Source organism: Falco punctatus (assembly GCF_963210335.1).
Source record: "Falco punctatus genome assembly, chromosome: 1".
Classification (NCBI taxonomy): Eukaryota; Metazoa; Chordata; class Aves; order Falconiformes; family Falconidae; genus Falco; species Falco punctatus.
In genome coordinates, this window is record NC_137580.1 from 83646068 (window position 1) to 83671404 (window position 25337).

The 25337-nt window shown below is 39.2% G+C and overlaps 1 protein-coding gene across 1 annotated transcript in view; it reads left to right on the forward strand.

Annotated features, from left to right (window-relative positions):
- The first annotated feature begins 4114 nt into the window (after positions 1–4114).
- FZD10 (frizzled class receptor 10) overlaps positions 4115–25337 on the forward strand; it is a 33123-nt gene continuing 11900 nt past the window's right edge. Inside the window, exon 1 of the mRNA XM_080406598.1 lies at positions 4115–25177. Within this exon, the coding sequence (XP_080262724.1) occupies positions 17291–19048 (1758 nt within the window). The 5' untranslated portion in view covers positions 4115–17290 and the 3' untranslated portion in view covers positions 19049–25177. The remainder of the gene's footprint in view (positions 25178–25337) is intronic.

Here is a 25337-nt window from a genome sequence, read left to right on the forward strand (position 1 = left end):
AAGATGGATGTTGTGCCAGGGCTAAGTATCTGGCTTATTGGCAATGAATGTAAGAGGGCAAGGCAAAGTCAAGGCCACACCAGGAAAACTTCTGTTTTGCATCACAATGTGGTCTTTGGCAATTATGCTCCCACAATCCACAAAGACATTTGTCATATACTTACACTGACACATACAGGGTCAGAATTATAGGTAGTTCAAGTACATGAAGAGACTATAATTTCAGCAAGCATTGGATAAAGCCCAGAAAGAAGCGCAGCTCACTGCAGAGACAGGTAGAACAATGAGTCAACTATGATCTTCCTAATTCATAAAAATATATACATTTGCACAAGGACTGATGCAGAGAAACAGGGTGACAGGGCTAGCTCCCTAGAAATTTACCTATTTTGGATAAATTTTCCCATTAAATGTCTTACAAAGAGTGTTCTCCCAAGAGCAATGGCTGCAACTGTTGGTGGCCTGGCTTAGTTCCGCCCATTGAAATGAGTCTGTGTTTCGGCTCCTTTCAGTAGCATGGATAAGGAGACCTGCAGTGAGTATGCAAAATGCAGCAAGTGCCTTTTACCCAGAATGAGTATCCTTTGGTCTCAGTAACGGAAGAGCTTGCGAGATGCTGCTTAATGCTGTGGAAAAAAAAAGCTTTTTGAGGAACTCTTACAAGTAAGTTTCTTGATTTCAGTTCACAGCCAATTAGAGCAAATAGATAAATCTCAGAATACTGATAAAAAAAAAAAAAAAAGCAACTTCAGATAAGTTTGTATCCGGCTTTTGGAGGGTAGTGAATGGATGACTTTTCCTAAGTTCATGCCTTTTCTAACTACATTAGCTTCAGAGAATTTACAGAAAAAGTGAGTTTGACCCATAGTTTAGTAAATCTTGCAGTGAGATTGGAATTATATATCTTAAGCTGCCACTCTGGTTCCCTTGTCACCTGTGGGTAAAGAATTTGACAGTTTGTATTTCGAAGTATTATTTATGGGATTTTTAAATTACACTTGTGCTTGAATTAACTAAATGCTTCCACATGACAAATTGATATGAATGGTTTTAATAAACAGAAAATGAGGAGTAGGTTCATCTGTCTCTGGGGACATAGTTGGTTCCATTCATTCTTCTTATTAAATCTTGTCTGTATTGCACTGTTGTTTGCATTGATTGATTACTGGCCTTAGCCTGTAAACTTGGGTGGGTTTCTCCTGTGTTAGTTACCATTTCATAAGGCAGTGAGATCCCAGGCTCAAATAAGTATCCACACTAATAAGGAAGATTAATAGATACTCTGTGGACCAAAACTTTCCTTGGGTACAGTAAGCTAATTCTCAAGGGGGAGACTGGACAGCAACAGATGAGTCAGAACTGTTCTAGCTTAGACTATATTTCAGTATAAAATGGTTCTAGCAGATTCATTTGGCAAGAGATTAGAAGGTAAACAAAATGAAGTCCACAGGGTTTTTTTTATTTCCCTCTTTACCCCCCCCCCAACACTGTAATATTAGCTAAAGAGTAATGAAATCAAACTGAACTATAGAAAGAAAAGCAAGCATTCCACTTCTTTCCGTTACAGATAACCCCCACTACATAATAGCAAGCTTTTGTTTGGAATAAATGCTATTAAGTTTATGACCTATGTCAGCAAGCATTCATCATAAGAGTCAAGAAGGGATGTGTCTTTTCTCTGCTTTACCTTTGACAGAGCATTTTTATAAACACGTGTTCTAGAATTGGAAGAAAGATTCTGCAGGAATACCTAGGACCAGTAGAAATAGGGAGATTATGGTAACTATATTATTTCACTGTTTTGACATGGAAAAGAAAAATGGGAAGTAAAACCCAAAGTGATGATAAAACTGTATTTATTCCAAAAACATAAATAATAATTGAATTTCAAGTTGAATTTTTAATAAAGCTAGAGCCAAGGACAGTAAAAACATTAAAACCATCAGACTAAACCCTAGAGTCTGTAACTGAACAAATGGGGGTTGCTGGAGCAACTTCTCACTTATCTCATGGGCTTTACATCACTGATGACTTTTTAATAAATACCGTTTTAGAGACAGAATATAAGAAGGACCCCATTTCTCATGGTGAAATTCTCCACTGTGCATCACTTTGGCCTTACTTAAAGAGCTTAAGTGATGCACTGACTTTGTTCAGGTCCTTACAGAAAAGGTGATCTTAATTTATAGCAGCCTGAACTCAAGTAGACTATTTTAGATAATACATTGCATGATTTGGATTCTGCTGTCACATCAGGTTAGAGGCACATCTGTGTCATTACAATACCTGATTAAGTGTCCCACCGAATTTAATGAGCCAATGCTGATTACAAGGGGGGAAGATAGACTAATGTCCTCAGACTGTCTAAATATTGATTGGATTAATGCCATGTGACTGATTGTAAATAGAGTGTTAACTATTTAGATTACTTAAACCCTACCCATAGCTTAAGATAGAGTCACCTATCTTGCTATGAGTCATCAGAAATATCTATCCTGAACCAGGCATTTTAGATAGATAGAAATACTTGTTTATATATAATGGAACTCATCTGTAGCCTTGAGGGTAGCTGAATGCTTGCTTTTTTGGATCTGTCACTCACCCTTAAGGTGTGGTCTCACTGTAGGCTCTGAAGTTGCATTTGAACATGACCTCTCCAGCTGCAAAGTCCTGAATCCATGTAAGTCAGGGAGTTTTGATGTTGATTTCCGTGAAAGCAGATTTGGCCTTTCTTCTCTGAAAGTTTCCCAGTATCTCAGAAGACTTCTACTTGTGGAGGCTTACAGTGTGTGGCTAAACACTTCCTTTGGCTTTGCTCCTTTATTATACTTGAACAAAGCAAATGTCAAATGCTAAGAAATCAGAAATTTGGTATTTTACACTTGCAACATACTCATTACATTTAAGGAAGCAAGACACAAAAAGATTAGTATCAGGCAGACTGAAAATAAGTAGCTTGAAATCATATTCATTGTGAGTGTGTACTTCGGTATTTGAGTGGTAATTTGCCAACCAATGCAGTGGAATGGTATAATGGAAAAGATGACAACATCAAGATTGTTGTGACAATGTCTGATTGTTATTTTTGTGTAATATAAGGAGTAACTTAATCTTCTGTGCTAGCACACATCAAAGAAACAAGAAATTAGTATTGCCAAAGAGAGGGTAGTTTTATAATTTCCAAGCTGTCATTTTTATAATACAATTCTTGTACAAGCTATCATTAATTTTGTGTAGAAAATGCATGTTCAAGGCAGCTCATTTGTCTTCACAACTTTTTCACCACTAACTTTCTTCATATCCCTTAGTTTCATGCTCTTTATCTGTGTATCACCTGTAGCTGAAGGATGTCACGTGACACATTTGCATTAAACCTATGTGAAGAAATGTAATTCAGTTACTATATGGTAAGATAAATACAATTGTAATGTCAGAGTTATGTCTGTGTAAGATAAGGCAGTGGCCAAGTATTTTCAAAACATTGTCCCACCCTTTTGAAATTGTATTTACCAGTTTAAAGCTGCAGACCACTTTAATAAGCAGGACTTAATCAATCCCAGACTAGTGAGAACTTACAAGTATCTACAAGTAGTTCACCCATACCAAAAGACCCTGTAGGCATTTTAGTGCCCAATACATGTGCACATAGGTATTTATTTATAAAACACACATGGTTGTACATATGTTATATGCATATACATTATAGTATTTAGGTAAACAGTTAATTTGGTTTGTCTTTTTACTATTGATGTTAAAAATAAATCTGTGTCCAAGAACAGGTTTTGATGGATAAAGGCTATGCAATTCACTTACGAATTTTAAAAAGAACTTACTAAACTAAAGAGGACTATCCTTGGTTTTAAAAGGATTTATTGTATGAGTATCTGAAGTAATGTGTATGTGCAAAGACACATAAAAATATTTCTGTCTTACAAGCACATACAAATAAAAGCACACGTGTATACATATATATGTACATATTGCTTTATGTATCCACACTCACAGGCCACCATTTTTGAATGTGATGATTCCAGAAGCAGTACTAGCTTAATGTTATGCACTGTTTTGGTGTTAAAAATCTGTATTGTTAGGGTTGATTGTTAAGATGACTCAACTCCACAAACAGCTGTGTTAGCAAAAATGGTGCAATGTGCACATAGCTTGGGAGCAGCAGCACGAAGCAGGGGCTCCGTAGAGGGAAGGTAGGTACAACAGTATTGCTACTGGAGACAGTGTATCCTCAAACCACAGCCTCCGAGATACATGCATATGCTTTAAGGTAGAACCTTTCTTTTGCATATAAGGGAATTCTGACAGCATATTGGCACACCCACTAGGAACAAAGCTTAAACAAGCACTGTCAGCTGCCCCAGGGCATTACATAAGAATAAAAGATTGAAAGGTGTGCTGTGGGGATGATTCATATACCTGAGGCTTAGACCAGGTGCTCTGCAATTAACTGCATTAACCTGCAACTGGAGTGAGTTCAGAGTGAAGGTTAGCTATTCTCAGTTCAATTGATTTAAAATCTGTACTGGGGATTATATTCAGTTATTTATACAGCTGGGGGTTTTGGGGTTTTTTGGCTTTGCTTTTTTTTTTTTTTTTTTTTTTTTTTTTGGCCTGGCTCTGCTGAGAGCTTAAGAAAAAGTGCTGTCTGTATGTTGAGCTCTAATAATACTTAATGCAGACTATAAGGAATTCTCCTTTTAAAGTTAGAGGGAGGAACCACAAAATCACATAGAAAGTTAGGATGACATTTATTTTTTAAATATCCACTGACTTGGGGTAGGTAGAGAGAGACAGATGGCTTTGAAAAGCAGAATGCTTACAGGGATAACCCTTTTTCAGTTTTACAGAACATGGCAGGGCTTAAAAAATATGCCTGCCTTAGCACATGGACAGACTACATGATCTCTTTTGAAATCTGCACAGGATCTTTTTACCCGCTGGGTTTAATTTTGGAATCCAGTGCAGTCATTAAAGAAAATAAAATTATGTTTGTTCTTTCATCTGGAGCACAGAGTAGTATCAATTTTTCATTCCCTCCTCCTTTGCATTCCCCCTTCCAAAAAAAGATGTATAGATGCAGTAATTCACCCTATAGCTCCCTTAAAATTTCTGAACTTCAACAGCTGCTTTGAATTGATAATGTATACTTGGTTGCCTAATGTGTGCAACATGTAACACTGTTCCTGTGCTCTTGAACATGAGATTGCCAAAACTGGAATGTTACGTGTACTGAACTTGCAATCGATCTAGAAAGGTCTATCTGTATCTTCCCAAATGTCTGAATTTCCCGAGCATTCTCTCATTGAGTAGTAGCATATTCCAACACTGCAGTGTGTGAGCATTCCCCATTCACTAACATCAAGCAGATTATTCTTCATTTAAAGACAGGGGAAACACAAAGTTAGGCAATGGGCTTGTGTACATAGAGGCATTTTCCAGTAATACTGCATCATTATACTTAAACTATGCTGTTGTCTGTGCACTTCCTTATGCAGATGCAGGTATTTCTGACCGAGCTGGTCTTTTCTCCAACCTTGTTTTAATAATTTCCAAATAATCATAATAAAATCAAATAGGGGAAAAAATCTAAACATCTGAGAGCCATCTAAATGTAATACTTCCTCACTCCATTTCATACCGGTATAACTTCACTGTATAGGACAGCTTTATGTATCTATTACTGTACCAGGCTGGCAGTGTGGATTTGAGCCAGATTGATTCTCAGTCTAATGCTTTAACATTTCTATCAAATTCCTGCTCCGACATGTGAAATATATATTGGTTATCTTTGATAAGATGGGTTCCAGCATAAAAGAAGAGATTGAATTTTGTGATTTCAGGGTGGTCTGTGGTTCAGGCTGTGAGTGGGGCACTCTGGCCCAAAACACAGCCTAACCAGTTCTCTCTTGTCCTGCAGTCTGACATCCTAGATTAGAGATTCTGCCAGCCAGCTATGATTAGTTTCTAGTGTCCTCAGATGAGAGAAAGACTGTACTACAAACACATCAGCTGTGGATTTTAGACAGAACCAACTGTTGTATGTGACGTTTATGCTCATTTTGTGAAATCTGACATGCCTGCTTTAACTACTGGATTAGCCTGTCTTGTGCATCTTGCTTGAAAGCATCTCTGGTTCTGTGATCTGGATATAATAAATAGCATTCCAAACAATGGTATTTACATTTCTCACTTTTCATGCTTGCTTCAGAGAATGCGCAATTGCCATCACACCCTTAAAATTAAAACACCAGTGAAGAATGTCCAAGAGCAACATACACCGGTGATTAAACCCATATCATCCATTCATGGTACCTAAGAATGTAAAATGGATATGCAGGTCAGGTCAAAAGTCCATCTAGCACAACATCCTGTCTCTGACAGTGCCCTCTAGCAGATGCACAGAGAACGTCTAAGAATGGGTAAAACACAAAGCTATTGTGGAATTGTTACTCCCTCAATATATCATACTATATATTGGGGAATAACATATCATAGAATTGGAGAATGATAGAATGGTTTGGATTGGAAGGGACCTTAAAGATCATCTAGCTTCAATCTGCCTGCCATGGGCAGCAACACATTGCACTAGAACAGGCTGCTGAAAGCCCCGTCCAACCTGGCCTTGAACACTTCCACCTATGGGGAATGTCATATACCTATCATATACATATGGGAAACTGAATTACTAGATTTTAGTTCTGATCTATCACAGAGGCATAACTGCATCATGGAAGATTTCTTTTGATCCAAACTGTTGGATACTCCTTCTAGCACTAGTGAAAATCAAGTAGATACCGATTTATTCTGGAATAGGTAGAGATAAAATTTAGGCCCCAGAACATTTAAACAGTAATTCTCTTAAATTCTCTGCCTCTATTCTGAAGAATTATCACTTAAGATAAGATGTGAAAAAGAAAGAAAAATATAGTTAAAATCAGAATTTACATAAAGCAAGAAGCAGAAGCAAAGCACAGACAAACCTATCTTAGTGTGGGCTAGTGCCATGATAGGAATGGGCCATGATAGCTTTTGTTTTGAAGAACTATGTAATTGGAAAGACAATGACTGCTTCCACTGAACAGCACAGCGGTCTTTGCTTCCGGTAATACCAGGATTTGGCCTTTACAGTGGTGGTTATCCACCTGAAAAAGAAAACATCATGCCTTTTCATGCTGCAACAATGTATGTTATGTAGGTGCTCTGGCCTGCTTTACACTGCCCAGTTCAGCTGACAGTGGCCAGCAAAGTTCACAATGTCAGTGTTGAAGACATGCACCTTTACAACAGCTGCACTGATGCAAAGCTTTAGTGTGCTCAGGCAGTTCCCTGTTTACACTGATTTTTTATAAGAATGATTATCCAAAATAGCTGAATTTTGTTCTATCTACTGAAGGCTATTCGCTGAGTTTGCAAGGCAGGATTAAGCAGTAGTAAACTAGGAGACTCGTTTGGTATGCACCTGTACTCCACTGATGCACAATGCACGTGAATTTGCTATGCAGCTGCAGTAATTGGAGAAATCCTTGATTCTCTGTAAAAAGCTGTTCCCTAACATTGACATTCAGTGACTTACAGCAGCACACTCTGCTTTCTTCACATTGCTTAACAAGAAATACATACAAGGCAGACAATTAATGTGCAGTTACCAGTGTATACTCTCTATTTTGGCATCATTAACAAAGAATCCACTGTTGTAAGGAGTCAAGATAGCCAGTTCTGTACGTATCACACATGATATATGTGCCTTTCAGACCTGGCTTTGCAGTGTTGTCCAGTGAATAACAGGTGTTGGGAAACATCTGAGAAAGAAAAAGACTAATGTGGGAGAAAGAGCAGGCTTTGGATTAGAATGCTAGAATTTTATTTCTTACTGTGCTCTTCTTTCAGTTCTTGATGCAGGGTACATATTTGTACCATATTTTATCCTTCATTATGTTGATTATAAAAGGGCTTACCTACAACACCACAGAAGGATTTTAAAAGAATTAATTAATTCACACTTGCAAAACACTGAGAGACACAGGTCTGTATTATAGACAGTTATAAAAGGCTCTGATGAAGAGAACTGAACTTGAGACAGGAAGGCAACTTATGCTAGGATTGTGTTTTATATCCTAAGAAGGCTGATACATCAGGCTATGCTTTTATTACAGTGGTCTGTATCAAGCATGAGAAAAGGTACATTGCAGGTTTCCAGACTGCTTGGTTTGGGGGTTTTGGGGTTTTTTTGTTTGTTTGTTGTTATTTGGGGTTTTTTTAAATAATGTTAGACTAAAAACTTTCCAAAGAAATAATGTGATAACTCAAAGAAAACTAGTCTAGTTTTAGGAAAGTAAACGTCTCTTACCCATCTTCTGAAAAATGATTCGAAAACCTTTATTCAAGACTTCAGAAAAGGGTGTTATGTGGTTGCTACCATCTTTACTGTGAAGTGCAATACAATATAAAATGTGGTGCTATAAATAAACTCTGTTGGATAAAAGGGCCAGAGAGAGATCTTTACCATTTACTTATTGAACGTGTGAGAAACCTGGTATCCTCTGCAGCGGGCACAGGAACTGGCCTAGGCCTCTCTGGCTCATGTAGTGAAGTGTCAAAGACAAGGACAAAGGGAGGATAGGTCAGAAAACTAGTCTATTTCAGCTGTTGTAATGCTCTCAGGGGCTGAAGTTGGGCCAGAATGGCCCTTGTATTAGGTTGTAAATCACCTTCCAGCTCTCTTCCAGTATCCTTATGTCCCTTCCTCCAAAGATTACTACTATTAATTTCAATTTAGGTAGGTAGATAAAACTGAGTCAAAGACAGTGAAAGGTTAAAATTGATACTATTTTATTAAATCATGCAAATAAAAATTATCTTAAGACAACAGTATAAATTAGAGATGGTGAAAAGACATAAGGGTTCACATAGAGGGGTCTGGAATTTTAGCCAGCCTCTCAGATTAGAAAATCATCTTAAACACATTAAATACATTGCTAACACAAGTTCACCACTATGTTAGTTTTCTCTGCATGACATTATAGAGACTACTGATAAAGCTCTTAAAATTGTTTGCTGCTTCTTGTAAGGGATAAACATAGGCATTATGAAGTGTGGCACTGTAAAAGTATAAACTAGTTTTCTAAAGTGAAAAAGATCATAGAAATAATGAGTAATGAATGGTTTTGGAAGATGCAGGATAAAGAGAACTGACTTGTCTATTGCATTCCAACTCTGCTGCTGAACAGTTCATGAAAGACAATGCCATTTTGTTATGAAATAGGGATACTGCAGAAAGCATGTAAGACAATTCAAGAGTATAGCTGTCAGTGATTTTCAGTGAGGGAGATTTTTCAAGTTTTGTAGGTCAAAGCTTCTAGGTTTTTTCTTTGAATTATTATACCAAGTCCAAGAAGTGTAGAAGTCTGAAAATATGCTGATTTTGAGAAATTTTTGTTTGATTCTGGATAAATGCATCATGTTCATGATTTCTTGAATCTGTCCACATACAGAAGTACCAAAAGAATATATAACCTTATTATTGCCTCCGACCTACAAAAGTTTGGTTACCTTTACAAAGGTTTTAAGGGTGTTGTAAAAGTATCAAAACCTAAGGATCAAGATACTGAAAAAAGTTTACTTAGGTAAAATAGGATGTGAGTGATGGACACAGAACAACAATTTCTGACATTTTTGAGGCTCTTGATTCCTGGAGTTGAGGATAAAAATGCTTCATGTCAGAACACCAGGGATCTCCAGCTCACATTTGCTTACCCTGGCAGCTCTCCGATAAACCTCATTCCCTTTCTAACTGCATTATTCTAAATCTTTACTTCTGGCCTTTCCCAGTCTGTTTTGAATATTATAGGATGGGTACAGAAGCTGGGATGTGACTACTTCAACAGTTACAGACAGTTGGAAATTATCTTTTACATCAATGCCCACAGGCCATTTCTTCTACCACCAAAACAAGTAGTGAACTAGTATGAATGGGAAAAAGACTGTCTCCAAAAATCTCAGTCGTCAGACCTGTCCTACAGCTACATTCCCTGCCCCCCCCTTTTTTTTTTTTGAGATTAGGCGTGAAAATTATGTTTGTCCTGCAACCTTCACAAGAAACCTTAATTTCACAGCATTTATCAAGTTTTCACATGAGCAAAGTAGAGTAACTTTCTGATAAATGGACTTTTGTATATTTCTTTGGAAGTTCATGAATGAGTGATCAGTACTGGGGAAACAGACCTTGCGGTCCTCTACCATAGCAGTAATAAGCGTATTTATTACCATCATTTTACTTATGAAAGTCCCTGCCTGTACCAGAGGTGTCAGAATGCTTAAAGTAACACATAGGCAATTAAAAGATAGAATATTAGTGAGAAACCTGAACTGAGTGATACTCAGGAGATCAGATGCATGGCCAGCAGGAAGACTACAGCGTTGCAAAAGTTTACTAGCAGAGAAGGAAGATTTCCACAAGATTAATGCCTATGTATGAAGGTTCTTGGCAGACCAAGGAAAGCCAGACACAAGATCATTCATCTGTTGCAAGCTCAAGTAACGTAGGGTAACATCCATATGTCAGAAATATTGCCATGTACTTCAGATCGCTTTCATCTACTCTGTCATCTTTCCATAACCTAGGTGCTAATTTAGAGAGACACTGATACTACAACTGGGAGCTGCAGGTACTGAGAGTACCTTTCAGGATCTTCCAGAGGAACAAAACTAAAATTATTTTACCAGTTCTCTGCAAGTTAGGTGCCGCAGATATTTGTACTGGAATGTTATTGGAAAGATACTTTAGTGATGCTTTAGAAATCAGCATGGAATGGTAGAATCATTTAGGTTGGAAAAGGCCTCTAAGATCATCAAGTCCAACTGTTAACCCACCACTGCCAAGCCCACCACTAAACCATGTCCCTAAGCACCACATCTATGCGCTTTTTAAAAACCTCTAGGAACAGTGACTTCACCACCTCCCTGGGTAGCCTGTTCCAATGCCTGACAACCCTTTCTGAGAAGAAATTCTTCCTAATAGCCAATCTAAACCTCCCTGGTGCAACTTGAGGCCGTTTCCTCTTGCCCTGTTGCTTCTTACCTGGGAGAAGAGACCGACACCTACAGCCTCCTGTCAGGCAGCTGGAGAGAGCAATTGGGTCCCCCCTGAGCCCCCTCCTCTCCAGGCTGAACACCCCCGGATCCCTCGGCCGTTCCCCATCAAACTTGTGCTCCGGCTCCACTGCCCATCTCTGGACACACTCCAGCACTTCAACATCCCTCTTGAAGTGAGGGGCCCAAAACTGAACCCAGGATTCCAGGTGCAGACCCACCAGTGCCAAGCAGAAGGGGTCGATCACTGCCCCAGTCCTGCTGGCCACACTATTTTGGATACAAGCCAGAGTGCCATTGGCTTCCTTGACCATCTGGGCACATGAAAGCACAAGGAGTAAAGATTCTTCTGTAGCGGGGTGGTTATTTTTTTCTTAAATCCGAGATTAAGGGCCAGAGATTATCACTTTTCTCCTTTTGCACCACCTAGGTGGTACACAAGTAATGTAGGTTATATAAAATAATGCCCAGAAGTGGAAGTTCCTAGCAACTGGTTCATGTGCCTGCAATGCCTGATACTGCAAATATGGCAATAGCCTTCTAGTCCCCTGAGACTGAAGGTACAGCTTGTTGGGATCTTACTACTCCTATCTGTTGTTAGCTGCTTGCATTTGTATTTATGAAGAGGTACGGACTCATACCTGAATGAGAGATTTTAAAATAGTGGGTTTACCTTGAAAAGTAAGGAGGGAGAAGTTACAGATGGAAGATAAGGGAGGAAGTGACTAGAAGAGAACTAATTAATTCTATCATATGCAGTTTTCACTATTTTTATGCCTTTACAAGCCTACATTTGGCTGCAAGATATGCAAACAGTGCATGTAAGAAGAACAATGAATGAAGTTTATCAAACAGTGTGTGTAAGAGGAAAATCTGTGTGCATTTTGTTTTTCACTAGACCTGTCCCTGTTTTTAGTCTCTACAGAACTTTCTGCTGTGGCCTGTGCTTTAAAATGGTGATACCCCTGTAATATCAGCACATAAGTGAAAAGGATATTATCCTACCTTTATGTAAATTTAAAATTACTTGGTTTATTTCTGACTGGGAATCTTTTTTATTCTGATTTGGCTTTAGTTTTGTTTGTTGGTTTTGTTCCTAAGAGGATGAAAATACTGTATCTTTAAATTGGGAGTAGCTGAATAATGAGTCTTGGGCAGTGAAAAGGCTAATGTGCTGTGGAAGAGAAGGAGTTTAATCTAATTTACTTGGAGGGTGTCTGTCTGTGGTGTTGTTTTCTGGACTGTGGGAATAGAGGAGGGAAGCTGCCCCAGTGAATGGTTCCTCCTGAGCCAGAATCAGTGGGGAGTCCCTTAGATGCCACTGATCCGAAGCCAGGCCATGAAAAGGGGATTAAATAAATGTTCTGATTTGCAATTCACACTAATGCACCCCGTCGAACCTTTGGTAATATTTCAAAACACATTTCAAGGGAAGTGCCCTTAAAATAGCCAGCTAAATTGTTTAGAGCAATACTATACAACCCACTCATCCATTTATGATTTGTTTTTGTTTTAAATTCTTTTAACTGGTGGTGGTGGTGGCTCTCTAAGGTAATTAAAACTTCTGTGCATTGAGAAGATTCACACTTGCATGAGAATATTTCTCCGATGCCTGTCTTATTAGGCAGACATGTTTATTTAAATACTGGAGGAAAACTATGACATAGACTCTATGGCGAGGAAAAAATAAGCCCATTTGTTTTAAAAAGTAAACATTTTTCTGCATGCCATTTGATTGTATGAATATCTAGTGGAAATTCAGTAAGAAAGGCAGGCTTATAAAATTGCTGAAACAATTTTTTTTTTTTTTTTTTGTGACAAAAGTTACCAGCTTTCTTTTTGGTGTGTGTGATCTTTTTCTTTTACAGTTGCTATATTTTGTGCGGCTAACATTGTTTGAAAATGTATATATGTTAGAATCTGTTACCAGAATGAAACATGTATCAGATGTAAGCAGTTAAAAAGTGGCTGAGTGAATTAATTACAAATATAGATGACGATGGGATTATTGAATGGGACTAACATTAAACTGATCTCTATTTTCTGTGTAATAAACAGCTGGCCAAAAATACTAAACTTGAAAACCAGTTATAGCTACAGGCTTCTTAAACATGATTGTCAGTATCAGTTCATGTTCTGTCATAACACACTACTGTTAACCGTAAGTAATTTAAACTATTTTACTAAAAATCTTTAATGTATTAATTAACTCTTCAACTCCCCAAGCCTATAATTTAATTTCTCTTTACTGCTGAAGTGTCAGAACGTTTTATCTCAAGTGGATTATTTGGGTTTTCTTTAATCCCATTTCAGAAAACCTTGCCTAGCACTGTAATTTCCATTGACTCTAACACATACAGAATAGATGCAACTTTGATTTTCACCATTACCCATATCAAAGTATTTTAAAACACTGACACTGCAATAGATTACACAGCATTAAACTTCACCATTGCAGGGATGAGGGGGGTGTGTGTCTTTTTTCTTGTCTTGTTTCTAGTTTGCTCTACCTACAAAATATTTAGTTATGGTTTGAATTATCACATGCCTTATTAAATATTCAGAGTTTTTAATCTTTTGCTTATGGGACAGAAGAAGAGCTGGACTTTAAGATACAGATGATTCCTTTGTACATTTTTGGGAGGTGGGGAAAAGGATAGCTAGAAGGAGAAATGCATCTTTCCCGTGAGGTGGCACATTATTTGAAATCATGTTTAATTATAAAATTTCATTTTAAATCTTTTGCTTAAAATTTTAGAAGCCTAATAAGATTTCCATTAATTTAAACATATCACTATTCCCACAACGGCCCAAATGCTTTCTTTTTCCTCTTTCATCCATGGTTAAATATGTAAATAAAATGTCTAAAGTCATTCTTCAAAGAAGACAAAAGAAAAAAGAGCTGAGGGAAAAGACAGCCATAAAATTCCTCCCAATTCTCCATAACATTTGCCAGAGGGGGGCCAACTCCTAGCCAGGGCCTAGCAGCAGGGGTGCCTGGCTGCTCCATAGAATCACACATCTCAAATCCCACACACAGGAGAAAAAAAGTAAAATAAAATATCTTTTCAGCTGGAGCCATCAAAAGGCTCTTTTCATTTATTAGTTACAGAGGTATCTTCCAGTTGCTGATTTCTCAGCACTCTCATTTTTCTGTAATAATGTTCTATTTGTCAGTTTCACTGACTCATGCTCGTTGAATGGGAGATACACTACATAGCTCTTCAAAAATATAGAGAGTAAAATAAATTATATAAAGCAGGATGCATTGGCTAAAATAATGGCTGTAGAAACAACACTGATTTAAATTGGCACAAAAAAGATCAATTAAGAGAAACGCAACTACAAAGGTTGAGGGTTCCCCCCCCTTCTTTTTTTTCACACTTTCATTTGTACTTCTTTTTGCCTCTTAGGAGCTAAAGGTTGCTTTTCATGCTATAGAAGAAAACAGGCCATGTTTTATTTCAGTTATTTTTTCTAGATAAATATGAATGGTGATATAACATGCTTTTCAAAAATACTTGTTGGAAAAAAAGAAAAAAAAAAGAGAAAGAAATACAAGCTCCCAAACAATCAAGCTGAACAAAACAAATACAGAACATGCTCATCTTATGCGTTATTTAAATTCTACTTTGTATTATTATTTAAGTTCTACTTTTTAAAGTAGAATTTACTTGTCCCTTGTAAAAGCTTTCCCCACACTTCCCTACTACCCCCAACTGAGCTCTCTAGAAGAGGAATCAGGATGCATACAAATACTAAGAAAACAGGTTTAGATTAATGAAGAATGGAAATGCCCCAACACACACTCTCATACACATACATACACAGACACACTAAAATAAATAAAGCTCTTTTTTTGGTACATAATACTGCCTGCTTTTGTAACATTCCCTAAGGAACCTAAAAGTGCCTAAGGAAAGGTCAGCACCAAGAGCAATACTTTATAAGTATAATCTCCTTGATCCACTGCAAAGCCACAAAAAGAAGGACTAGTGTTATAAAACATTTTTATAATGGCTTTCACTTCTAGGCAAAAACTAGTCACATCTTCAGGGTTTTCAAAGACAAACATTAGCCCTGGTTTGTTGTCCCTGCTTGGATACATTTCACCCTTATCACAATTGAGGAAGCCAACAGTTTCCTTTCTAGAGCCTGGTGGGGTATTAACTCTGACCCTGTGGGATTTGGTAGTTTCCAGGAGAATCCGTGTTCGTTTGATAACAGACAGGCGCTAACGGAGAGGAGACCAGTTTGTGCGGGCGAGCATGAATGAAAAGAGAGATATTTTCCTTCTACATTAATATGTTCACTAAAACTAAGCTAAAATGGGGAGGTGGGAGTGTGTAGAGCTAATCTTTTGACTTCTGATCACAGTGCTCCTTTCGGTCTGTTAAATTGTGATTTATAGCTTGGCTTGGGATTTAACTTCCTCCTTCTAGTTGTGATAGACTAATAAGCAAAATAAATCTCAAAGCTTAACTTAAAAAGTAAGCACAATGCACTTTAGAGCGATTCCCATCTCCAAAATTTGTAACTATCTTTCCTATAGTGGATGAAGTAACTTTCCTAAGGGTATGTCTCTAGTCCCCTAGGGTTTCATGTTTGGGAAAAGTAAAATGAACAAAACAAAAGAGAAAAAAAGTAAGCTACTTTTCGAGTGATGCCATACTGCGATTAAAACCATAATCAGGTACTTTTTCAGCAATCCTGCCCGTCCTGTTCATTTAGGAATTCCAGACAAAGCACGACGTTTGAAAACAGCTGAGATTCCAGGCTGAAAGCAACCATATTTAACGACCCTGGCAGCGAAGAGTTTATAGCACTTATAGCACTCGCCATAAAATGCATCCTCCTCCCCACATCCTCCCTGCTAAAGCATTGCCCCCCCCCCCCCCCCCCCCCCCAATAAAGGCAGTCAAGGAGGCACCACCTTCAGCCTTCTTATTAGGAGACATAAAGTCTGAAGCGCTCTCTCTCCCTGGCTTCCTACCTGAGGGAGGGTAGGCTGACGCCTTCTAGAGAAAAGATCTTGTTAAACTTTCAGGGGAGGGCAACGGGAGGGAAAGGGGAAAAGAAGGAAAAACAGAAAGACAGAGAAACAAATGGGGCTTTTTCTAATCTGTGCTGATCAAGGAAAACCTGTAGGGGTCCTTAAGGAGGTTTCAAGGCGTTCCGAGTGAGTGGAAAGTAATCACCGTGTCAGCTTCACCTTTCTCATGCAAAGTGGATGTCGTATGCGAGGCGGATCCTGCACAGGTTTTGTGGTGGGTTTTTCTATTTATTATTATTTTATCCTTGGACTCAACCACCCCCTAAAAACCCCAGCTGCTCTAGCCCCAGGAGTTCCTGCTAACGCGGGAGGAGGGAGCAGGCACACAGACAACATACACACGAGCCAGCCCTGCTCTGCAAAGCGTTGAAGAGCCGACCTATTGCAAACCCAGACCAGAGGGCGGCGAGAAGGGGGTGGGGGGATTTTCAGGCCCCCCTCTTCAATGACTTAGATATTTCCTCCTCCTTCTCCTCCTCCTCCTCCTTTATTCTGCACTTGGATAAACCAATCCCCACCTCTCGGCAAGAAAGTACGGAGCTGTGACCCGTTCTAGGGCGAGGAAAATCCCTGGAGCAACCCGCTGCACCAAAAAGCCGCCCGGGACGTGCGCAAGTTGAGGCGGTGATCGCTCGGATCTGCCTAGACCCAAACCATTCCGGCATCGCTCTGCCCGTGCTCCGAGGAGGCAGCAGCGGGGAAGAGGAAGAGGAGGAGGAAGGGCTGTGGAAAGACGGATCGCAAAAGTGGAAGCCCGGGGAAAAGAAAGTTGCCGGGCTCCCCGCAGTAAGTTTTGCGCATCAGTGGACTGGGGGTACTTTCCCTTTCCCTGGCTGTTGGCGAAGTTGCCTGCCCACCGCCCGGCGGGGCCGGCGCCCAGCAGCGCGGGGCGCTGAGCGGGGCGGGCGCTGCCCGCGGCCCGGGCGATGCCGGCCCCTGTGCTGGTCGGCCCCCGCTGCCGAGCTCCCTCGCGAAGGTCGGGGGCGATGCCGGCCCGGGCAGGAGCCGTGCGGCCACTGAAGTGAGCCCGCCTCCCCCATCGCTCCCCGCCCTGCACGCCCCCAGCGCCAGGCGCCTGCGGGAGCCGGCCGCGCTCCGGCCGCACGCCGGGCTGCCTGCGCCGCTGCGGCCACCGGCATGGGGCCGACGGCGAGGAACGTCGCTCGGGCGCTCCTGGTGCTCTGCTGGCTGCCCTGCTTCTGCACAGGGATCAGCTCCATAGACACTGACCGCCCCGGTGACGGGAGGTGCCAGCCGATAGAAATCCCCATGTGCAAGGATATAGGGTACAACATGACGAGGATGCCTAACCTGATGGGACATGAAAACCAAAGGGAAGCTGCCATTCAGCTGCACGAGTTTGCCCCCTTGGTGGAGTATGGTTGCCACAGCCATCTGAAATTTTTCCTGTGCTCCCTCTATGCCCCTATGTGCACTGAGCAGGTTTCTACACCAATCCCAGCCTGCAGGGTTATGTGTGAGCAGGCGAGGCTGAAATGCTCTCCTATTATGGAGCAGTTCAATTTTAAATGGCCAGAATCCTTAGACTGCAGCAAACTGCCCAACAAGAACGACCCCAATTACCTGTGCATGGAAGCCCCCAACAACGGGTCAGATGAGCCACCCAGAGGATCCAGCATGCTGCCACCCATGTTTCGTCCACAGAGGCCCAGCAGTGGCCACGATCTGCAGCAGCATAAGGACAGCCTCAGCAGAACCTCCTGTGAAAATCCTGGCAAGTTCCACCATGTGGAAAAGAGTGCTTCCTGTGCGCCGCTCTGCACTCCAGGGGTTGATGTTTACTGGGGCAAGGATGACAAACAGTTTGCTGTCATTTGGATTGCCATCTGGTCCATTCTGTGCTTCTTCTCCAGTGCTTTTACTGTACTCACTTTTCTGATAGATCCTCAGCGTTTCAAGTACCCTGAGAGGCCCATTATCTTCCTCTCAATGTGCTACTGTGTCTACTCAGTGGGGTACATTATTCGCCTCTTTTCAGGTGCCGAAAGTATTGCCTGTGACAGGGACAGCGGCCAGCTCTATGTCATCCAGGAAGGACTGGAGAGCACTGGCTGCACCATTGTGTTCCTGGTTCTGTATTACTTTGGTATGGCAAGTTCCCTGTGGTGGGTAATCTTGACTTTGACTTGGTTTCTAGCAGCTGGGAAAAAATGGGGGCATGAAGCAATTGAAGCAAACAGTAGCTACTTTCATTTGGCAGCATGGGCCATCCCGGCTGTGAAGACCATAATGATCCTAGTTATGAGAAGGGTGGCTGGAGATGAGCTGACAGGGTTGTGCTATGTCGGAAGCATGGATGTGAATGCCTTGACCGGGTTTGTACTCATTCCTTTGGCTTGTTACCTAATCATTGGCACTTCTTTTATTCTTTCTGGTTTTGTGGCCCTTTTTCATATCAGGAGGGTGATGAAAACAGGTGGAGAAAATACTGACAAGTTGGAGAAACTTATGGTCAGGATTGGTGTCTTCTCGGTCTTGTATACAGTGCCTGCAACTTGTGTGATAGCTTGCTATTTTTATGAAAGACTTAATATGGATTATTGGAAAATTGTGGCAACTCAACAGAAATGCAAGATGAACAATCAGACGAAAAATTTAGACTGCATGATGAATAACTCTATTCCGGCAGTAGAAATTTTTATGGTCAAAATCTTCATGTTACTAGTGGTGGGCATTACTAGCGGTATGTGGATCTGGACTTCCAAGACTCTTCAGTCCTGGCAAAATGTTTGTAGTCGAAGATTAAAGAAGAGAAGTAGGAGGAAACCTGCAAGTGTTATTACAAGTAGCGGAATCTACAAAAAACCTCAACATCCACAGAAAACTCACCTTGCAAAATATGAATCGACATTACAGCCACCCACTTGTGTGTGACCAAGTTTTACAAAATACTGTATCTCACCTTGCAGACTTACAGATGCCCACAGTAGCTGTCAGAAATTAAAAAATAAATGGTGCTTTTTTTGTCAGAACAGTTTAATATCTCAAGGCAAAAAACGTGTCACGCTGAATTCAGGACCTGGTGGAAAAAACTGAAGGTAAATGTAATTACGGAAAGGTTTTCAGTGGAAGATATATTGTGAATTAAAACAGCCTTTTCTCTTACTTATTTGTAGTTAAGTACTTAATCCAGCCCTCAGATTTATTTAAAACAAAAAACCAAAAACCACCACCACCCTGTTAAACTGTTTCATGTAGCTGAGCTGGATTTCCTACAGGTTTCTGAGTAACAAGGTATAGTCAAGTTTTATGGAGCAATGATTTGATTTTAAAAGTGCTCAAGTGAACATTGTCTCTTTAGGGAAACTTAAGGTCCCAAAGAGGCCTGTCCTCAGTAAGTATGCTATCTGTGAAAGCCACTTCCGTGCTAACTTTAAAAAAAAAAAAAAAAAAAAAAAAAAAAGGGAGAGAGAGAAACCCATTACAACTCATCTCAGCCTAGTGGGTTATGAGTGCCTAAAAATAGGTTCAATAATGCTCACCAATATTCTTTCACTAAAAGAGAAACTTCCTGCACCAGACACAAACTTTGTGAATAAGAATAATGTGCAATACATTTTTTTTCTTACCATGACATGAAAAGAGAAACAAGTATTTTGCTGTACATAAAGACAACAAAAGAAATCTTTTAACAAAAGAACTAAGAGGTCTAGTCCTCAGAAACCCTTTAGTGTTACATTTTGTGGCTTTTTAATGGAAATCAAGCCAATGTTATACACGTTTGGACTGATTTGTGCAAAAAAAAAAGGGGGAGAATCAATTCAAAGAGACCCAAAGGGCTTATTGACTCTTTCTATTGTTAAACAAATTCTCACTATGAATAGATCAAGAAGCACTAGATTCTGCAAAGGAAAGCTTTGTATAGAGTGATGCTCTTTACTGTGCTGGCCGAGCACAGTTTTGTGCTGTATATGTTTGTAATATACAATTATTTTTCATGCTCCACTATTTTATTAAAAATAAAATATGTTCTTTAGTTTGATAATTTTATGTGTTCTAAACTTTCTCTGATGTGCTTTGTGGTTAATAAACTTGTTTTCTCAACTATTTGATAAAAGCACACTTTGAATAAAATAGTTGTTACACTTGCCTGCAGGTATAAACAGATATAACAATAATTTCGTCAAAAATTTGCAAGTTTGAATTAATAGATTAGAATTGAATTGATTTGAAGTTTTAATTAAATAGATTTTGAAGTTACATCTTTCTGTGAGCCTCTGCAACAGAAAACTGAATGGGAGAAAGCTTTAGTAATGTAAAAAAGCTGCAGTGATGTAGAGTAGTACCATGTTTACAAAGCACTGAGATTACAACAACGATCCTTGGTTAACACCCCTTTAAAATTTGCATAGGGTATGTTCAGCATGTTGAAGATAGCTGGCTCACTGCAGCACAGTTTGAATACAATTCGGTCTCTTCAGGGATTTTTTTCCCCCTTCTAACACTACTGGAAATACCGCTATTATTTGGGAAAAAAAACTTCGGGAAGATCAGGAGAAAGATGAAGGGAAATATAAATACAGTATTTGAATACCACTTCAGAAAAGATACCTGATAAAGTTGAAATATTAAATATATTTTCAGAGAAAAGTTTTTAGTGGAGCATGATTTTGTATGAACCTGAAGTTTTCCATGCAGTTGACTAACAGGCTGTGTGATCACATGGTGAGATAGTGATATAACCTCACTTTCTCACACAGGCTGTTCTAGAAAATGCCTTATCAGGTATGTCATCATAGAAAGAAGAAAGGTCTTAATGGATTTCGGTAGAGTGAGGATCCCTGTGACAGTCGGTCATCTTGTGGCTAGGAACTTTGTAACAAAAGGATCTTTTTTAGAGTTCTTCAATTTTTTCATTTTTTGTCTTGTACTCTTTTTTACATGTTTCTAGCAACGACTAGGCAGCTGAATGACAAAAATTACGTTGCAGGTTTTAATAATCTTTGTGTCTAAAATGCAAAGCAGCTTTCAATATGAAATTTCTCTTTTGGGGGAAGAGGAGATAAGTTTTTCCTTCTTTGTGCCTATGTGACACTGTTTGATAACACGGCTTTCAGATGCCCTGGAAGTTAATCCTGTCAGAGCACACCCTACTGGTGCCCACGTAGAACATTGCACTAAACAAATCCACTTCTGAAACCACTGAACTAATGCCTTTGCATCAGTGTGTGTTCTAGTTAAGATCAATTAAATTAGATCATAAGAAATACAAAGTTTTAAAATAACCTCTGTATTGCAGATTGCTACAGGAGTCCTTCAAATATGTATTTTGTTGTTATGAGTGTCACCTTGCCAGTAATGTATCTGCTTCACACAGATTTAATCTCTGACATAAAGGTTAGTGATGGTTTTACTAGTGACAGGCTTGTTTAAAGAATGGTTTCAGGCTTCACTCTAAAATACACTAGCTCTTGAAATAAACATGTCACAATTTTTGTAGACTATAGAGGATTATTTGCTTTCATTGTTGATCATGTATTTTTACAGTCTGCTGCTAGGATTCTGGAAGAGAGGGAAAAAATAAAAAAAAAAAAAAGAAGAAAGATCTTGAGCAGTGGCTGAATTCCTGCTGCCATTCTGAGTTTAATCAGTTGTCAGCTTAGGCCCTTCATTGTCACCAGAGCAGAACTGCAAGTTCTTCTGTGAAAATGCCAAGTATGAATGCTTGGGTAGGTACATCATGTTACAGATAGATTCTTGCTAAATTGCAAACGAAGTATTCAGATTTTATTTTGGCTTTGCAGTTATTGAGGAATGTTTGGGGTTAAAGGAAAGTTATATATTTCTTTTCACAAATTTCAGTGTTTTAATATAGTGTTATGAATAATTTAACAGAGAATTCTATTCTTGTCTTAGAGGCTGCATATTAGTTAAATGTTAATGATGATAATAATAACAAAACCAAAAAATTCTGTAAGAAAATATCACAATAATATTCTATATTAAACTTCTTTACTTTTCACAGTAATTTTATATTTTAGTAAAATCATGTTCATTTTTTATTTGTTGAATTTTATAGGATTTTTCCCTAAGTACTGTCAAGGCCTATTGGGTATTTGCTTATCAGCAGACCTAAAGAAAAGTATCTATATGTAGTAGGTATATTAATAATTCAGTCACTCCACAGCACAGTTGTTGAGGAAGGAATAGAAGTCCAGAATGTCCTTCTGGAAAGGATATTTTATCACAGTCCACTGGCATTTATCAGATAAAAATATCTCAAAAAATTCATTCTGTTGGTGTATACATACACTGTAAATCTGGAATCAGATGTTTGCCACAGGCTTGTGTATGAGTGCTCTGTTCTCTCCTGTCAGAGCTGCAGATTACACACGAGGGTAGAAATTGTCTCAAACTGTGTAGGTTACGACGATGCAGATTATGTTTCAGCATTCAGGTAAAGATTCATATATTAGGGCCAGGTAGAAGAAAGGTAATCAGTTCCTTTTTTTTTTGGCAAGGATAGCTTGGTAGTGTACTTATGTTTACTGAAGGGCAATTAATGAGGCAAGAGTATGAGATCAGCAGGGAAAAATGAGATCCAGACCAACCCCACAAAATTCTGTTTACAATAATGTAAGCCTTGTTTCTCAGGAAAATACTGCTGCTTCTTATAAAGAGAAATAAAATTAAGCTCAGTAGTTTCAAGATTTCATTTTAGGTGTGACTTATTAGGACACTTTGAACAGAACAGTGCAAGCAGCATGGCTGAAAGGATGCGAGGAGCTCAGTCAAGGAATGTTCAGATCTCTTATCAGATTTTTCCCAAAGTAGCATTTCATATGTATGTTATTATGAAGCCATTATTCACATATGGCTGTCATCCCTTGGCTTCAAACTATATGAAAAGCCCAGTAACAACAACGTCTGTAAAAAACACCCTTCTTACTCTAACACTTAAAATCCATGGCTTCAAGGGGATAGTTCTATAATGATGGGATATTATGTGTTCAGGTGGTCTTTTGATGACAGGTGGTCTCCAACAACAGATGGCCTCAAAGGAGGAACTTCAGTGCATTTTAGTTTAAAACATTTACACATTTCTTTAAAAAAAAATTGAAATGTTATCCTTGTGTAATGTTCTTAAGCATTTTAGACAAGAGTAGCCAAGTTATTAACACTGACAGATGATAAATCAGGGCATCCTTTAAAAGGTGGGTGATGGTGATTATGTGGTCTTGGAGCTTGCTTTGATCAGAAGTGACAGGCCTGTAAGGTCTGTGCCACTCAATCCCCCCTGAAGGGAGATCAGCACCTGTTTGCACTTTGAGGCTCCTCTACCTCCCACTGCCTTCCAGCACTATTTCATCTTTTTTAACACACTTGATGTTGATTAGCTTTAAGCAAAGTCATTATTCATTTACAAAACACTACTTGATGGAGCTTACTCAGAACTGTATTTCAGTAGCACTGTTACGGTGAAGTTTGTATCAACGTTCCTATTAGAAAAGCTTTATTTTCAGTGAGTTGCAAGTTGAAATCAGCCTGGGTGCTAATATTAACCTGGTTTCATTGTTTTTTGTCCAAACATTAGTATGTATTGCCCATGAATCTGTTCACCTTGAGCTTTCTGTATCTTTACAGGTTTATCCAGGAGGGACATATGATTGGATCTGGGAAACAAACAGGTCCTGGTTTGGTAGATCAGATTTTAGGTTAATAAATACTGTTCAAAATAGCTTTGTCTTACCGGTGAAATGTAATAGATATTCCTAACAAGGCTTTGACTTCACCAAAGGCTATATGATAAATCACAGGAATGAGTCTCCACAGAGTATTTAATGTTGTTAACATGCAGGACTTTGGTATGGATTTGCCAATCTAGATGCAAATACACACTGCAGTCAGTGGTGTCTCATTAGTTAATTCTAGTGTGTCTGAGAACAGATGGGGTTCATGCCTGTCTGGTTTGGCAGTCCAATTCTGCTTTTCCTGTAGCAGCAAAGGTAAAGTTTTGGGGAGCTGTACATCAAAGGCAGGACTGAGTGATTGTTGTGTGTATCTGTGAGGCACTGTTTAAAAAGGAATTCCTTCAGTTTGCTGTCACTAGTTTTTTCCTTCTATTCTTCAAGATCTCCTCATAGATCTGATTCACTGAAATCAATGGGTGTCCAACAAATTTCAGTGTATGCTTTGAATCAAACTTACTATCTCAGGGAAAGCATGTGCTACAGGAAAAGCCATTATTTTGACGACTTTATTTTTCCACATTAGAACACTGTTTTGAAAGTTCTGATATGACATGAATTCATTATATGGGAAAAAAACCCGCACCAGCCAGTGAAATTTCAATTATATTTTCAAAATGTGCTACTATGTTAGAATGGACAAAGTAAAGTATGCTGCGAAACCAATTGTTATTTCAAAATGAAGTTCAGAATTACTGGATGGTGATGATGTTGGGATGGAGTGGGACTTATTTATTTAGGCTTTTTGAGAGCACTGTGTTTGTTATTTATTGCTTAATGCACGATGTTAGTAAGTCTGCATTTCCTGCTAGCAACATAACCCATCAAAAATTCTTCAGTCAATTTACATTTTTGCTCATGAGTCTGCCTTTACCAGGGGGCTTAGACCTATAGCATTCGTGGGAGTTAACGATGAGCAGCAACATTTTGAGTTGAGCCCACAACGTGCTCTTTGTTTCCTCCTTTCTTCACTGATCAGCACTTCTGTTCCCTTCTCTTCCCTTCCCCTCTCTTCCACTGCTGATCAGTCTTTCATCATCTGCATGTGACTTGCTTCTCTTACCCTCCTCTCAAGTGATCCCATCCTTTTAGTCTCTAATCTGCCCACACACGGCTTTCTGTGGTACTGGCCAGTAGCTATGACTGCCTTTGAGCTTTTTTGTTCAACATAAACGAAAAGATATTTCAAAACTTGTGTTTTATCTTTCTTTTTGGATAAGGACTGTGGTAAGAAACAGAGGTTCAAAGTTCTGAGCTACCAAAGGTGCTGATGAACACAGGAGAGTGTCAAGAAGAGACTGCCAGTTCTGAGCAGGTGCCTTAAACTTGAAAATACTCTTTTGTTGAAGATGAACATTGTTTGGTTCTGTCTTGTGTATTTGTTATTTTATACTTCCTTTATCTGAGACTAATATCTATCTCTGTGATATAATAAACAGGAAAAGGAGAACATTTGATCAATTGATAAAATGGGG